This window comes from Rhinolophus hipposideros, assembly GCF_964194185.1.
Source record: "Rhinolophus hipposideros genome assembly, chromosome: 12".
Classification (NCBI taxonomy): Eukaryota; Metazoa; Chordata; class Mammalia; order Chiroptera; family Rhinolophidae; genus Rhinolophus; species Rhinolophus hipposideros.
This window is the reverse complement of record NC_138058.1, coordinates 47,131,798-47,148,497: the sequence shown is the minus strand read 5'-3', so window position 1 is coordinate 47,148,497 and position 16,700 is coordinate 47,131,798. Positions and strand designations below refer to the sequence as shown.

The 16,700-nt window shown below is 38.1% G+C and overlaps 2 protein-coding genes across 10 annotated transcripts in view; one reads left to right on the top strand and one right to left on the bottom strand.

Moving 5' to 3' along the window:
* Positions 1–15,552, bottom strand: part of PREPL (prolyl endopeptidase like) — a 34,355-nt gene extending 18,803 nt beyond the window's left edge. The window contains exons 1-7 of one of the 8 annotated variants that reach the window (XM_081069239.1): positions 15,413–15,552; positions 14,345–14,541; positions 12,492–13,030; positions 4,181–4,303; positions 2,928–2,994; positions 2,176–2,379; positions 999–1,134 (exon numbers count right to left, since the gene is read on the bottom strand). In XM_081069239.1, the coding sequence (XP_080925365.1) occupies positions 999–1,134; positions 2,176–2,379; positions 2,928–2,994; positions 4,181–4,303; positions 12,492–12,710 (749 nt within the window). In that variant the 5' untranslated portion in view covers positions 12,711–13,030; positions 14,345–14,541; positions 15,413–15,552. Of the gene's footprint in view, positions 1–998; positions 1,135–2,175; positions 2,383–2,927; positions 2,995–4,180; positions 4,304–12,491; positions 13,031–14,344; positions 14,768–15,412 lie in introns of those variants that run through there. The other 7 variants (XM_081069238.1, XM_081069237.1, XM_081069241.1 and 4 more) reach the window with 7 other exon arrangements.
* CAMKMT (calmodulin-lysine N-methyltransferase) overlaps positions 14,836–16,700 on the top strand; it is a 329,635-nt gene continuing 327,770 nt past the window's right edge. For both annotated transcript variants that reach the window (XM_081069253.1, XM_081069252.1), the window contains exon 1: positions 14,836–15,097. In XM_081069253.1, the coding sequence (XP_080925379.1) occupies positions 14,960–15,097 (138 nt within the window). In that variant the 5' untranslated portion in view covers positions 14,836–14,959. The remainder of the gene's footprint in view (positions 15,098–16,700) is intronic.

The window sequence follows — 16,700 nt, the reverse complement described above, 5'->3', positions numbered from 1 at the left end:
GACACATAAAACAGATCAAATGGTTTTGGTAGTCTCTCATTAAAAAAATCATCAGAAAAAAAACACCAAGAAACAGTGACTGTATTACTGAACTAAGAATGTTAATTCTATGGGCTGGAATAATGTAACTTTTCCAGACTACAAATTATTAATATAAACTGGGGGTTGTACAAGATATTCTTTAGGGTCCTTGTCAGCTCTGACATTTTATGAAATGAAGGGTTAATTTTCTTGTTTTAGGTTAGTTTCGAATTCACTTCAATAGATTTATTTGGTGTTAAATTCTTTTTTTTTTTTTTTAAATAAAATCTGTTCAGATATTGTTCAAACTATACTGTTAAATGATGCATGAGGTGACAGGATCCTTATGTTAACAAAAAATTTTTTTCTTATAAATCATTTGGAAAAGCATATCTAGGTTAAGAGTTAAGGGATTTTGCCAGATAAATTTACTATCATTTCCTTCCAAGTGTGGTTAAGTGGTAATATAAGGCATGAATCTTGGAGATCACAAGGAAGTAGAGAGAATTAGCTTTAAGGAGAAATTACCAAATTACTAGGGAAAGTAAAATTTAAAGACCAACAGTCACCATGGCTAAAGGCAAAGCAATTTAAAATTCAAATAATCTACATGAAATGAGTAGTAAATTCTGTGCAACTGACACCATGGTATCTAGTTATGACTTACAAGAAATTTATAACTGCTATATGACAACCCTTTCAATATTTAATTAACAACTCCTCTCATGCGTCACAGTCCAGAGAGAATGTTAGTAACTAATCGTTTACAGTTTAATGATGTATTTGTGTTCACTCTGGAGTTTGACTATATCTAGACTCCAATTTTGAATCCAAACAACTTATGAAAGAATGATTATGCTCATCTTAGCCTTACATCTGGTTCCAGCCAAAATCAACATTTTAAGTCAACCAAGAGCAGCTTTAAGTAACTGGAGAAATACTCTGGAGAAAAAGATTTAATTGTATTATTCTAGTACCTTGGGTCTTTTTCTGTGTAAAAACGTTCATTACGTTTGTTATCACCAAAAGTGGCTCGATATACATCATGACAACGAAGGTTCCTCTGGAAGGTGTAGAATAAAACATCCTCTTCTTCTTCATCCTTTACCCACTCTGAAAAAAAAATAAAGAATTACACATAGCCACCCACTTACAGTTAAAAAAAAAACAACAAAAAACACAACAAACCAGCCAAGTGCATTCTAATTTTGAGTGCCGAAGAGACGTGCAAGTTTATCTCTGTAAATCTAACATAGGTTCAACTGTATATAACCTGTGTTATATATAAGCCTGAGAGCTTTCTAGAGAATAAAATACTACATCAATTCTAAGTTTTCAAGCTGTGATCAGTCTCAGGGTACTCAAGTTTCTAGATAGGAATTGAATGTTCTATATTTTGGAAAGACTTTGGTAAAGTCAATATTTGCTTTCAGGAGATGAATTATGTTTCAATCTATAACCTCCAACTTTAAGTCTGGGGAAATACTGGATCACTTTATCTCATGCCTAAATGTTTTATGACTGCCTTCAAGCCACAGATGTCTTAAGCTACCAAATAGACTTTAATGCTAGTGTTTTCTTGATCTGACCCGAAGCTGTCATTGGAAGTTTTCACACAATTACATCATGACTGCCACCTGGCTGACAGTGACTGTAAGACATCACTGCATAATATGCATCCTGATTTTACAGGTTAAAAGGTACAAAATGTATGTCTTAGAACCAATTAGATTGGACATAACTTCAATGAATTGCAAAAGCATTTAGTTATTAAATGGAAATTTATGTTGAAAAATGAAACGGTAGGATAAGAGTATGAACAAACATGTATGCATTACTCAATGATAAAGGAAAAAATTTAAAGTTGGTTCTGTTAGTAAAAATATCACGAGTTCTACTTATGACTAAGTTAGTTCAACATGTTCAAAGTTACTCTCAGTAGTGACCCCGGGCAATATGCTGTTGGACATATAACTAAAGAAGGGCTCCTGAGTAAGAGGCACATAGGAAGAAGGTGTGGTGTCCACTGGGATAAATAGATCAGGCACTAACCTTCTCATTGACTCACATGGGCAGTAAAATGTTTCAAAAGTATGAACAATTCTCTTACTGTTGCCTTTTCAACACAGAACACTGCTTTGGCTGGGAGCTCACCGAAACTGGACACATTTGGGAAAGAAGCTTCCATTACAGGCCGATCACTGAGCTTCACAATTATACAGGTAGATGCTTCAGAATCTTCCGTTCTTATCTTGGCAGCTACATATTTTTCATCAGGAGCAACTCTGATACAATCAATAAAGGGCTGGTCTAATTTGAGTTCCTCCAAATTGAACAAAACTTCGTAATTATCATTGTCTGCTGCATAGAGGAAAGAATGAAAGAGAGACTGCCACAAGATGCACTTAAATATTTAAACTGTATTTCAATGTTTTAAATTCGCATTTCTCTACTATAAGAAGCTATATTCTGGCTTCCTTCAGCACTGATGGCAGCTTGCATAGAAACTGGCATTAGTTATTTTATTACGCTATGCTATTCAGTATTATACTATGCATCAGCCTATGTAGTATTATTTGACAGTTATAATCTAGTATTTCTAGACCATATAGAACCTCGAAAGTAAGACAATGTAAATGATACTGAATAATTTGTAAAAAATTAGCACAGTACCTGGTACATTACAGATGCTCAAGAAACGCTGGTTCCCACCTCTATTCTCCCTGTCCAAGCTTTTGTGTAGCTGTTAACTACATCTTAAGGAATCCCAGATACTAAAAACTAGTCATTTAAAAAAGGGGAAAATTCAGAAATAATCTAAGAATTTTTTTCGATACCTCTGAAAATTTAATATCAAATTTCCTATGAAAAATAAGAACATGTTAAAAGGAAAAACTATGATATACCTTCTTCATCTTTGGAACGAACCAAGCAGCAACCTTCTTGATAATACACAAAACCACCATGTTTAATCTGACAATGAAAAGAGTTTTATTAATAATAATAAATAAACAATTTATTTAATTATGCAAACAATTTAATTCAATTAACTGTTTAATGGTCTGACTGATCAAGATGAAGAACTGAGATCTTTCACAAAAAGCAGATCTGTTGAAGTCTATGAATGAACACAAAAATAGTAAAATAGATCCTTTTACAACATAGTAGATAAGAAATGGTTTTCATATGTTCACAACCACTGAAGGCGTTTCTTATACATATCCGGAAGAGGCAACAGAGAAGACATAATGAAATTTAGGTTGGCTGGTTCTTATGACTGTACAAAAGGCTTGAGCTACATTTTGGGGAGCATCTGATATTCCTATAGTAGCATTCAATTATGAGATCAAGTGGCATTTTTAATATAGTCCAAAATTATGCAGATGAGGAAACTGTGGCTCACACTGGGCTGAAAACCCAGGCAATAACTGTGAGATTCTTTCCTGTAAAATATACTGTCACCACCAACTGTTCATGATCTTGATTAGATTTTACACAAAGCATCTCATCATTTGTGGGGTGACAGATACAGACAATTTGGAATTGAAAGAATAAATACTACCAATACATGAACAGTGCTCCTGTCTATTACTTACATAGTAAATGCAACTGACTGACTGATATGATTTCAGGTAGCTTCAGACACATAATTTGAATCTGGAATTTCTGATTCTTAACCTCTTGCTATTTCCATTCTATATGTATGCGATTTTCTTTTATAAGCTATGGTTCTGTTTTCCAGTCTTACCGAAAAATTTTCAACATGCATGTTCAGTCTATTTCAATCAAATATTTATGACTATTACCATAAAATGATCAAATACTTGGCTTTCATGATATTATACTACTTTCAGTAAATTTCTTTTTATAAAAAAAGTGTAGATAGAGCAAACAAATACTTTCCAAATAATAATGAAATATGACAATTTCATTTCAACTTCTTGGAATTATTTTTATCTTGGTTTTGATCTTTGTATTTTAAGGATCACTCTACTTACTCTTTGTTCTTTAAGATTTTTTGTTTGTTTTAGCATATTTTAAAGGCCCGAAGCTGTCTAATTTTCATGTGGGATTATCTCTATAAATCACAAGGTATTTCATTTACAGCTTGACTGATTAATATCAGATTAGAAAAAAAAAAAGTCAAAAGATATCCTACCTCTGCATTGATGATTTCGTATTCTTCTTGTGGCTGTGTTTCTAATTTTGTCCTCACTTTTTCAAATGCATCCATGTTTTCTGAAAGGGATTTTTTGTTTTCTTGTTTAATAGGCAGAAAATCCTGGAAAAAGTTTTATTGGTATATTTCAAACTAAGGAAAAATCCTTTGCTTTTTACAGATAATTCTTATTTTTTTTTCCATGTAAGTCCTGCAATGTTAGGTCTCTACCTATGAAATAATATGCATTTCACAGATCTTAAATGTTGAAGCTCAATAAACGATCTTTTTCATTTAAAAATGTAAAGAAAGAAAATAAGGTGGAGACTTTATGGCTATATTATTAATTTAAATGGACAAGTTCTTAAGATGTAGGACTACCAAGAAGCTGGAGAATGTTCAGAAATACTATGGGAAAGGTTTATACAAATTAAACAGTAAAGGAAATCCCAAGAATGTTTACATATTTAATTATCAGTGGTGAGAGGTGAAAAAAAAACCTACTGAGTTTTATAAAGTACTAAAATACCTCTTCAAAAAGAGGGAAATGTCAACAGGACAGGAAGATATTATCTTTATTAATAAATGTTCAGTATTATTTTATTGACAGTAAGAGTTATAAGAAATTTGCCCTACTTTACATCTTCATAAGCCATAATTTTCCTCTCTTCGTGGGGATAAGGAATCCCCCAAATAGAACTGTTTATCAGATCAAAAGGTGAGTTAATGCTTTATATAACAGAACTTCTCTTTGAATTTAAGGAACAAAATAGTACGTTCACCTTATAAAAAGAAGAAAAAATAATGGAAAATTAATGAACATGAATAGAGATATAGATGAAAGCTAAATAAGCACTCTTGTCTTTTAGGAGTATCTAATAAGCTATGAGCTTTAGTTGACTTCTGGTGAGAAGATAACTATCATATAAATTACTAAAATTTAGATAAGGCAAAACCTTAATTGTCAAATAAAAAAAGGGTTCAATAACTCAACAGTCCCAGGTTTGCCTTGTTTAAGCAAAAGAATTCTAGCCAAGATTTTCAACATCAGCTTTCTGCCAAAGATGACAACTGTGGAGATTCATGCCAGAGGGGCACTAAGCCTTTGGTAAGGAGCTCCAACAGCTGGTAAATATTTATTGCACAAGTGTGTCCATGGTACTTTACCAACACTGTAGAGAATGTAAGCTATAAATATAGTTTATATCACAAAGCATTTACAATTTAAAATTAAACACACCAATAAAATGGGAAAGTCACCAAAACAAATTAAATGGAAAAACAATCATTTTCACAAAGTGTTTCTCTGAGAATTTTTGAGATCCTTTATAATTTGGATTAGATTCAAGTTAGCAACAATGGTTGTTATGAGAGTCTGAACCATTCAGTCTCTACTTCTATCATATAACTAATATATTCGAGTAATTATGTGAAGACCAAATATTGGAGACTCATAAAAAAAAGAAACTCTTCTTTATAGAATACCAGCTAACAAATGTAGAAAGACTAGAATTAGAAAATCATTAGGAAGCCCCAGTGAAACAACTGATTAAAGATCATCAATGGTTGTTAAACCCATTAGATGAAATTATATTGGGTAATACAATATTTACACAGTACCAAAGCATTACCCTACAGATTACTTAGCAATTGCAAAGGGAATAATGCCCCTTTAACAATGGAGAAAGCAAGCACTTATCACACAAACTAAAATTATCAAGCTTAGCATCATTAATAGCGGGACAAGCTAACATTATGTGTGTCCTGATATAATGTAATATGAAACATTTCAATTTAAGAGGAAAAAGAGAAGAGTAAGCCTAAAGGAAGTAGAAGAAAGGAAATAAAATTAATTTGTTTCAATGAAATTTATAAACTAAAGAGAGAACAAATAAAAAGTTGGTTCTTTGAAAAACGTACTGAAAGAGACATATATAGCAAAACTGATTTTAAAAAGACAAAGAATATTAAAAATGAAAAATGTGGCATAGAGATATAATAGAGATTTTAAAAATCACAATAAGGTTCTTTAAGCCAATACATTTGAAAACATAGATAAAATGGATGATTTTTCAGAAAAATGAATTACCACTAAAATGACTCAAAAAATTGACGAGCTGTATAAGCCAATAACTATCAAAGAAATTGAACTAGTAATTAAGTGTCCTCTTCTTAAGAGACAGGAAACCCAGATACTTTTAATGGTAGATTTCTTGAGTCTTCAAGGACTAGATAATCTTCTCATATGCTAACTATAAAAAAAAAAAAAAAGCCAACTATTTAAAATTACTCAACTTATTTTATCAGGCTACTATCTTGATACCCAAACTGGACAATGACAATATATGACAATTAAAAATCAACCTAACTGTAAAATATGGATTAAAAAACCTAAAATATGATAAATCAATGTATTTTTTAAAAGCACAAAACAAAAACAACTATTAATAATAAAATCCTGTATGACCAAGAAAGATTTATCTTAAGAATGAAAGGATGGTTCAACATTAGAAAAAAATCTTTCAATGTAATCTAACACAAATAAAGGAGATAAATCTTAGGGCCATTTCAATTAATGCATTAAAAAAAGAAAATAACATATGTAACAAAAATGATAAAACTGTTAAGTGGGCATAGAGAGGAACTTCCTTGACTTGATAGTGTCTGTATTGTTTGACACAGGACCATCGTCAATCTGTAATGAACATATCGGATGTATATTCATATTAGTACACATCTCATTTAGCACCTGTGAAACACTTTCAAAAAATCGTTATTCATTTAAAATATCTAGTTATAGTTGCCATTTATTTTGTTATTCAGAATTGTTAAATGAAAGAAAGTAATTGTTTCCTTTGCTCCCTGCCTCCAATTCCTCTCCCCCTTCTCTTGAGCCCAGTAAGATTTCGGCCCTTCTCATTCTACTGACCGCTCACTGATGGCCCCTGCAATGCAAAGTACAGATGTTAATTCTAGGTATTTTATATTGTTTGAGCTATCAGCTGATCACTTCCTTCTCTTAAAAACACTTTTCTTCACTTGGCGTCTAGGACACCTCATTCTCACTGTTTTCCTCCTATTTCACTGGCCCTTCTCAGTCTGTGTAGCTGGTTCCTACTCAACTCTCGGGCTTAACACTGGTGAGCCCTGGACCACTTTATCTACAGTCTGCACTAATTCCCTTGGTGACGTCATCCAGCCTCATGACCTTACATGCTACTTATATATTGAGGATTCCCAAATTACTCCCAAATTAATATTTCTAGCCGGAACCTTTCCCCTGAACAAGTTGAACTTGTATATCCAAACTGACTTCTACTTGGATGTCTAATGGTATGTCAAAAAATGTCCAAACTGAACTCCCAATCTCCCCATGTACCCTCTCCCCCACAAAATCTGTTCTTCAGGCAATCTTCCCTATCTTCATAAATGACAACTTCGTCCTTCCAGCTGCTCAGGCTTAAAAGCCTTAAAGTCGTCTTTGTGTTTCTCTCTTGCTACAACCAAGTGATCTGCAAATCCTGTCAATTCTACTTTCAAGATGTATCTAGACTCTGCCCACTTCTCACACTTGTGCTGGGACTACTCTGGAGGTACCAGTATCTATCGTTTTTCCTTTGGATTACTGCAAAAGCCTAAATGTTCTGCTTCTGCCTTTACCTTTCACAGTCATTTTCCATAAATAAGAGCCTAAAGTCAGATCTTATCACTTTGTCATTCAAAACCCCTCCAATGGTTTTCCCATCTCCCTCAACAGGAAAAGCGAAAATCCTTATAATGGCCTACAAGATACTAAAGGATCTTGTCCCATTACTTTGCTGACCTCATTGACTACTACACTTCTACACACCCAGTTATGGCGTCACCTTCTCAGGTAGGCTTTCGTGATCACCCCACTAGAATAACAATCCTCCCTATTGCAACATGGCCTCTTCATTTCTTCCCTGTCTTATTTTATTTTTCATTGTACCTATTGCCTTTGACATACTTTGTATTTGACTCATATATTTTATTCTTCTCTCTCCTGCCAAGCTCCTGTAAGCTGTCTCCTGTAAGCTCCATGAAGGCAGGAATTTTTGTTTCCTTTGCTATATATCCAATGGCTGGAACGATGCATAATAGGCGTTCAACAAATAACTGGTGAGTCAAATGAAACACAGACAGCACAAAACATAAAACTTTAAAAACAAAAACATCATAAAAGTAAAAAGACATAGCACAAATATTTCTAACAAAAGACATCATAAAAGTGAAAAGACATAGCACAAATATAGAGCACACATAAAGGACAAAGGGTATGTAAAAAAACTCATGAATCAGTAAGAAAAAGACAAACTCAATAGGAAAATGGTCAAAACATGAATAAACAATTCAAGACAAAACCAATGGGGTCAATACATATAAGAAAAGGTGCTTAACCTCATTATTAATCAGGGCAAGGAAAATTAAACGACGTATTATTTATCCATCAAAAGGGTAAAAAGGAAAAGGTCTGGTAATATCAAGTGTTATTTAAGATATATAGAGAGAATTTCACATATTCCTTCCTAGTTTGAGGGTAGGATAATTCTATCAATTTCGAAATTAATTTGACTAAAAACATAAGGATGTGAATATAATCAGGAATTCTAATTTTAGATATAGATTCTAAAGAAACACTAGCACACATGGATAAGGAGATACATACAAGTGTGCTTTGCATCTTTTTTTGTTAAGTCTGGAAATGGAACAACCTCATGCTCATCCCCAAAAAATGCATTAATTGTGGTATATCATACAATGGAATACTACACAGTTGTAATAAATGAACCAGACATACAGGTATTAATGTGGAATTTCAAAGTCATAATGTTGAGCAAACAAGCAAGTTACACAACTGTATTTATTTTATTTATACAGTTTCCAAACATGTAAAACAATACTACATATGTATGATCTGAGAAGTATAGGTTTGTAAGATCGGAGGAAAACATGGAGTGAAGAGACCAAAGAGAAAAGTGGTTCAAGGAGGGAATGGTCAAGTGTGTCAAATCTGCTAGAGCCTGTTAAGAGGAGGAAAGGGATGGGATTGAAATATGTTATGTCTTGGTGACACTGACAGAATTTTTAATGGACGGGAGCCACACTCCAGCAGGTTAAAGAGTAAATGGGATGTGGAGAAACAACCAATAATGAAGTTGTACCTATAAGGCAGTCCACTCTGTGAACTAGCATAAAAAAAAAAATTATTGTGAAGCTACAAGTTTTTTCTTTTCTTTCTGGCTTTCCTGAGTTTTCCTTTAAAATTTCCCCCTTCTCCTTCTTTCCCGGAGATGGTTTGAACCTGTTAGAACAAGTGATTCCTACAAATCACAGATCACTAGTGCCAGTGAAGGAGATAATCTATTTTCCAATCTATTTATCTTAGAGACTACTACAGGAACTGCTATCTATATTACAGAAGTAGCCAACGGACAAATGTTTAACTGAAGTCCTTAGTCTTTTTTCTTTACATATTTGGTTTTCTTTTTGTGTCTCAAATTATCATGGTCAAAGATTTTAGCAATTATTTTTGTCGATAGAGCAGAGTGGGATGTGGAAGATAAATGTATCTGGTTTGATGCTAGTCTTTGAGTATTATTAGCTGGTGCATGAGTGTTAATGGAGTAAGTTCATCCTGCCATCTGGCGAATGTGAAATGGAAAGCTAAGGTACTTGCCAATAAGAACTTCAGATTGAATGAATTCAATTTGGTTTAGGTCAGCAACATTTGATCACCAAGTTATCTAGTTCCCAAATGCAGGTGCTCTGTCAGTGGCAGGCTGGGAATTTCAGAATTACCAGAGGAACAGAAAACAAAAACAAATAAACCCAACAACAGAAAACAGATCCCTAGGCCTCACCCATAGAGATTCTGATCCAGCACATGTGCAGTGAGATCCAGGGATCTACATTTCTAAAAAGCTCCCCGGGATCTGACATATAGCCAGACTGCAGAAATTGGTACCAAAGAGTCCCAAACGTATAGGTGATTTTGTTGCTAAGGTAACAAGGCAGATGTCTATGGAATCATTAAATTTTATCACTTTGAGGACTGTCAGAGAACACTAAGTTGAACCTCCCTTTTTTTCCACTCAGGAAGATTAGAGTCCTGACTAGTTCCCAGGCATACCTGTCATGGCTAAATCGCTTGCCTTTTGGCATTTCTCATGTATATGCTGTCCTCTCTTGTTTAGTTAATTTATATAAATAGGTCACTACTTTAAGCAAATAGGTTCTAATTTGTAGGCACTAACGACCTTTTCCACTTTATTGTACTCGTAGGAGTGGCTGAGGTTGGAACCAAGTGGATGCTTGCTCAAAGGAAACGTGCATTCTTGTCTACGGGTCTCTTCACAGCTTGCACAGGTCCCAGTGACCATAAAAGGCCAGACCACAGCTTTTAGACCATATCATTTCTCACAGAAGGAATGGTCGACATATGACATGGGAAAGCAGGACCCTTCATCAGGTAAAAGAAGGGAGTCACTGAGTCAGGACAAAGTTTCTAGGTGATAGGTATCTATGAAAGTTGCTTCAGGGGTAGATGGAAGGAAAAAAAAAAAAGAGTCCACCTCCTGCATAGGGTGTGAGTTAATCTCACAGCTGTCACTCCGATGGTAATTCCTGCCTACTATTTATAAACTAACACTAAAGAGAAAAGCACAAGATGACAAAATGTTCTAAACATGTATAAAATAAAATAATCTAAAGGTCTAAACTGTGTCCAGTAGGTAAAATTTAAAAGTTTATCTTTTTAAAGTAGGATAAAGTTGCATGTGTGTGTGCACACACAAAAGGTAAAAGTGAAATAAAAAGATGGCATAAAGAATTTCTGAATTAAGTAAAGTGTCAGTGTTAAAGTAAGCTAACATGCTATAAAAAGAACAATAATCTGAAAGACTAAAATGGAAGGAGTAACAGATAAAAAGCTAAAAGAAGAAAAACAAACTACCACACACACACACAAAACCCACAACAAATAAGTATGAGCTATGAGAAGAGCAAAAATTAAATAAAAAAACAAACTGAGTAAAATAAGGTTAAAAAATTGTTTTTAAAAATCGAAGGCACTCAAGTGTCTATCAACAACAGATGAATGAATAGACGAAATGTGGTATACACATACAACGGAATATTACTCAGCCATAAAAAGGAACGCAATTTAGACATCCACAATGTGGAAGAACCTTGAAAACATTATGCTAAGTGAAATAAGCCAAACAAACACAAAAGGGTAAATATTATGATTCCACTTATATGAATTATCTAAAATAGGCAAATTCATAAAAACAAAGTAGATTAAAAGTTACTAAAGGCTCAGGAAAGGATATAGCTTAATGGGTATATTTTTTTGTCTGATGTCAAGGTTATACAACCCTGGGAATATAATTAATCTCAGTGAATTATACAATTAAAAATAGTTTAAATGGCAAATTTTATATTACACATATTTTACAATTAAAAATGAGGAAGTCAAAACAGGGTAAGAAGAAAAATCAGTATGCAACAAAACAAAACTAGAAATTAAAATAATAAAATATTCTAAGTATTGCAAGAATATCACCCCAAATATAATTTAAGGAAGCTAAGGACCATCACAAGTATAGGGATAGGGGAGGTATGTCAAAGAGGCAGCAGCATAAATAACTTAATCTCAAACAAGTAGAATGAGCATAAAATTTACCCTCCTAACCAGGACACTTCTGAGAGGAAAAGGGAGACCATTAGTAATTACACAGGGACTACAGGTTTAGAGCAGGACTGTCCCAGGCAAACCGAGATGTGTGGTCCCTCTACAATTAAGGGCAATCAGGTCCTCAAGATTGAGGTCACGCCTTGTAGCTTGGGGTCTGGCCAAAGTACAAAAGTTTAAAAGCATCTTCCTAAAGGATCCAAGCAGTCAAAAATGCAAGTCCTTTTTTCATTTTTTTACACAGAAGTAACACACAAGTACATAGCCTTTACTGAAGTTTGCTAATTTGGTATTCATAAAACAATTAGCATATTACTAGATTTTATTAAGAGCGATTATAATCTAGGAATTTTAGGAAACTGAATTATACTTTGAATTGCACTGGTAAGGCACACTAAGGCAATTCTAAGGTGAATCACTTTTTATAAATCTGTATTTTTATATATTACATTAGAGCTCTACAAATACATGTAAATATTCTTTTATACTTATATTTGAGTACAGACAATTGAGCCCGAACATTTAAAAAAAATCAAACTAGAATTATTTTTAAAAATGCTAATGACCTACAAATAGGTTAACTGAAAGAGTCCATACCTTACATGAGAAGCTCCGACTTGGGATGTTTCCTGCTAACTCTGATATCTTGGGTTTATTCTGCAGACACTTGGTTAGGTGACATTTTTTCAATTTTATTCTACTGTAATAATGATCAGCGAAGTTACAGTGATTCAAATGCTGTTTCTGCATGCATTTCCCAAGATGAAGAATACTATACTTCAAAGCTTGGAGAAATAACTTGCTCTTCTGCTGCATGGTAGCAAAGTCCCTGGTTTATGCTCCCTTTGGGGCTGCCAGCACATGAATGATTTCATAGGTATGATTTACAGTAGCGGGTTCTCAGAGCATCTGAGATCCACAGTTCTTATCCCTCCCCTTCAGGGCCATGCACCGGTCAGGTAGTGAATAACTGCAGACAGCTGAGAACTCAGGTTAAAAAATCTGAAAACTTCTATAAATCAGAGTTTCATTCAAATCATACTTCTCGGCAGATGTAACTTAAATGTCTCATCTGTAAAGTCAATCCTATATGGTTCAAACTATGCAGCACTGATTCTGGTACACATGGGGGCAAACTAAAAAGCAAACAAAACAGAAAACAAACAAAAACCAAAATAAAAATTTGCAAATATACATAGACTTAATGGGGGCATCTCAGAAACTGAGGGCTTTAAAAGGCAAAATGGCTTTGATCTTACATAAATGAGAACATACGTTTGGTATGGATATGGATGATAAACTGGAAAAGCTTAATTACTTAAGAAAGGTGTTTGTGTGGGGGGATGGGAATTACTAGATGTTGAGCGTTTGCTTCGTGCCAGATGCTTTTATACACTTTGTCTAATTTGAGCCCCATAAGGACCCAATAGAGTAGCTATTATGATGTTCGTTTTACAGATGAGCAAACTGTGGTACTGGGAAGTTTAACCAACTGCCCAGGTCACTTGGACACTAAGTAACAGAGCAACAATTCCAAACTGGTTTGGCTCCAAATCTTGGACGACTGGACTTTAGCATAAAAAGGTATTTAGTTATTTAGCGAAAACCCAAAACCACTTCAGGATGCACAAATAAAATATGAGGCCATCTCTGGTTTCTGCTGGGAAGTTGGTTCTTATTAACCTTTCAAGTTAATCCAAGTCAGTAAGTAGTTAAGTCAGAGACTGGGTTCCAGGTCTTCACTCCTGCACTTCCTATCTGTGCCTCAGTTTCTTCATCTGTAAAACTGAGATAACAACGATACCATTTACCTTATGAGTGGTTATTGTCAGAATAAAATTAGACAATTTATGTGAAGATCTTAACACAGTGCCTGGCACGTAGTAACCACTCAATAAACGGTGGCTACTATTACTCGGATGGGAAAAAGCTAGACATGCTGCATGGTGGTGAATATCACCATGGAAGTATGCCACAAAATGCCGCTCCGTATCGAAGGTACAACACTGAGTCGGATTCACCACGGTTCTGATCCGCTACTACGCCAACGCCCCCGCCTCCCGTAATCTCTGTGTCGCAGCAAAATATTGGGCGAGTGGGGGTAGGGGGAGATCAGCAGCCGACACCAGCAGAATAAATCATCTAAGTCACTACAGCCATGCGGGCAGCGCCAATCCATCCTTCACCCGCAGGCAGAAGACAGTCCGCTCGCTGGGGATGGGGGTGGGGTCGACGAACGGGTGTTCCCGGGAGAAACTACTCATTCGGCCGCTGAAACTCGCCACCCCTGAGAAGAGGTGATTTGAGTGCGAGAGGGGGTGGGATACCATGTGCCACGCAGCGAAGGGGCAATCGGTCAAAAAGCGAGGACCAAGGGACTCAGGGAGGGTTGGGTGCGGGGAGGCAGGGGAGAAGGGAAGAGACCCCCCGCAGACGCCACCCATACGTACGCAAATTGAAAGACAGTCTGGCTCTGGACACCAAAACGAGAGAAGGCAGGCCGAAGAACGCGAAGCTCTTAGGAAGGAACCGAGGTCGGACCTCCGCCGCGTGCAGCCGAAGTCTGCGTTCTGCAGCTCTCAGGACCAAAACCTACCCAGAGCCGCCCGGAGCGGGTTTGCAGCACGCCGGTCTACGTAACCCCAACCTAGCACGAGCACGAAGCCGATTTCGCCATCTTTATTGTGGTCAAGAATGAATTTCCCCCCCCTCCCCTCCTCCTCCTGGGTTCTTTAATCCGCAAAAGTAAAATCCTTTTGATTCTTTGTTAGTTTTCTGAGCTCTAGAGGAGGCAGGGGAGAAGAGAACAAAGAGGGGCAGTGTCTGCCACAGCTTCCTCACCCTCTGGCCCGCCCTCACTCAAGGTGGCCACCCGCAAAATGGTGCAATGACGCAAGCAGCGCTGGCCTGGTTGCCTAGGAGACGAGAAAACCGGAAATGCGGATTTGGGGGAGGGCAGTGGGAGGGAGGCTCGGCTTGACAGGTCCTGACAGGGAAGAAGTAGGCAGGTCCTGGCAGGGGAGACCTGTGGTGGCGGCAGCTCGTGTAGAAGTGGCTCCAGCGGGATGGAGTCTGGAGTCACTGAGGCCGAGGCCAGCGAGGCTGAGTGCTCCTCGGGTGAGGGCCCAGCAAGCGGAGGCCCGGCTCCGGGGCCCGCAGACTCAGCGCCCTTAGGGGCCGCCAGGTGGAAGCTCCTGCGGCAGGTAAGGAAGAGCCCACTCCCCTCACCTCCGCCTCTGGCCACTCCCCTCGCAGGTGTGGGGTGTGCGACCGGCAGCTGTGGGAGTTTCACAGTTTTCCCGGGAGCCACCTGAGAAATGCCCTCTTACTTTCCCTAAGCGTCCCATCAAAAGGGAGGAATCAAGTGGGGTTGGGCGGGGAAGGGGCCGCCAACGCTGAGTTTCTGGGAAACCCAGATCCAAGTAGAAAACCCATTTCTAGACATTTGTCTGCATTTGGGGGACTTTTCTCCTTGCTCGCCAATCGGATTGGTGGGACCGCCGCTCCCATCCACATACCGCGTTTCTTTCCCGCTTCTGTTTCACTTCCTTCCCCAGGTTTCTTCTTGCTTCTTAACTCCTCCCCCGCGCCTGATTCTTGCCCGAAGTCTGGCCCCTCTGGTGGAGATCTGCGTGGCGGACTGTGTTGGGACTGTGACGTTGCACGCGTTGCCTTGGTTTCTAACCCGGGAGAGTGCGGGGCGTGGCAAGTGCTGGGCTGTGAAAGTTCCAAGCGTGGAGTTTGACGGGACCGGCGAGATTCTCGCTGTCCCAGGTGGACTGGTTTGTTTCGTGCCAGTTATCTATCTTCTCGTACTTCCAAGTGGCTGCTGTGGGCGCGTAACTTCAGTCCTGGGCAGCTTTGGCAGATTTCCGATGTGACATCACTGACCCTCTTCCCCAATTGCTTGACGTGAAATCTGTTTGTTGTTCTGCCCACCAGTCTTGTGCCTCTGCCTGAGGCTTCCTGCCCAAAACGTGACTCCAGAGGACACTTTCCATTTCTGACTGTTGTATTTCCAGAAGAGTTTCCCAGCGATTGCCACTTTGAGACTGGGCGTTTAGTACTTTGGGGGTTACTTTGTTTGCAGTTGTCTGGAGACACCTTTTCATACGATGGCCTTTGTGGGGACAAAACCCCAAAAAACAGTTTCCAGGCTCTCGGCCTCACATAGAAAGGTGCTGGCTCGGGTAGTAAATGGCCATCAACTGTGATCAGATGCCAGCAGCTGTGGCTAGTTGGCCGTCAGCTGTAACCCGTAGGCCATTGGCCACTAATATAACGGCTGTGGCTACGCTAGCAGAGAAAGGAATGGGGGCTAGCAAGAAGATGGTGGCTGGCAAGCGCGGACTGCTATTAGGCAGATTATGTAGATCCTGCTTCCTGTGTCTCCAGCTCAGCCGCCAGCGAGAATATATTGGTTTGACTCCCCTACTTATGGCTCCGTGGGTGTTCCTTTTTGGCCTTACCGTGTCCTGCGCTCTTGGGCGGGGAGTAGGAGCTGAGACCCTGCACGACAAATGGCGCAGCGAGCAGGGTTCCCTGCGTGACACATGGCGTAGTCGGCAGGATACGGTGCTGGCCAAAGCTTTCCGAAGGGCAGTGGAGCAGTTTGTGCGTATGAAAGCTCAGTCTGAGGAAGACCAGGAGGAGCAGCAGCTGCCGGAGAGCTCGATTCCCGTGGAGGGGTGGAAAGATGTGGATGGTTCCCCAACCAGCGGAGGCCGGAGAAAGCGAAGGTTGTTGCTGCCCTGTGGGCTGGGAACTGCTTGCTGAGGCAGCCCGGATGCGGGACTTGTCCCAGGA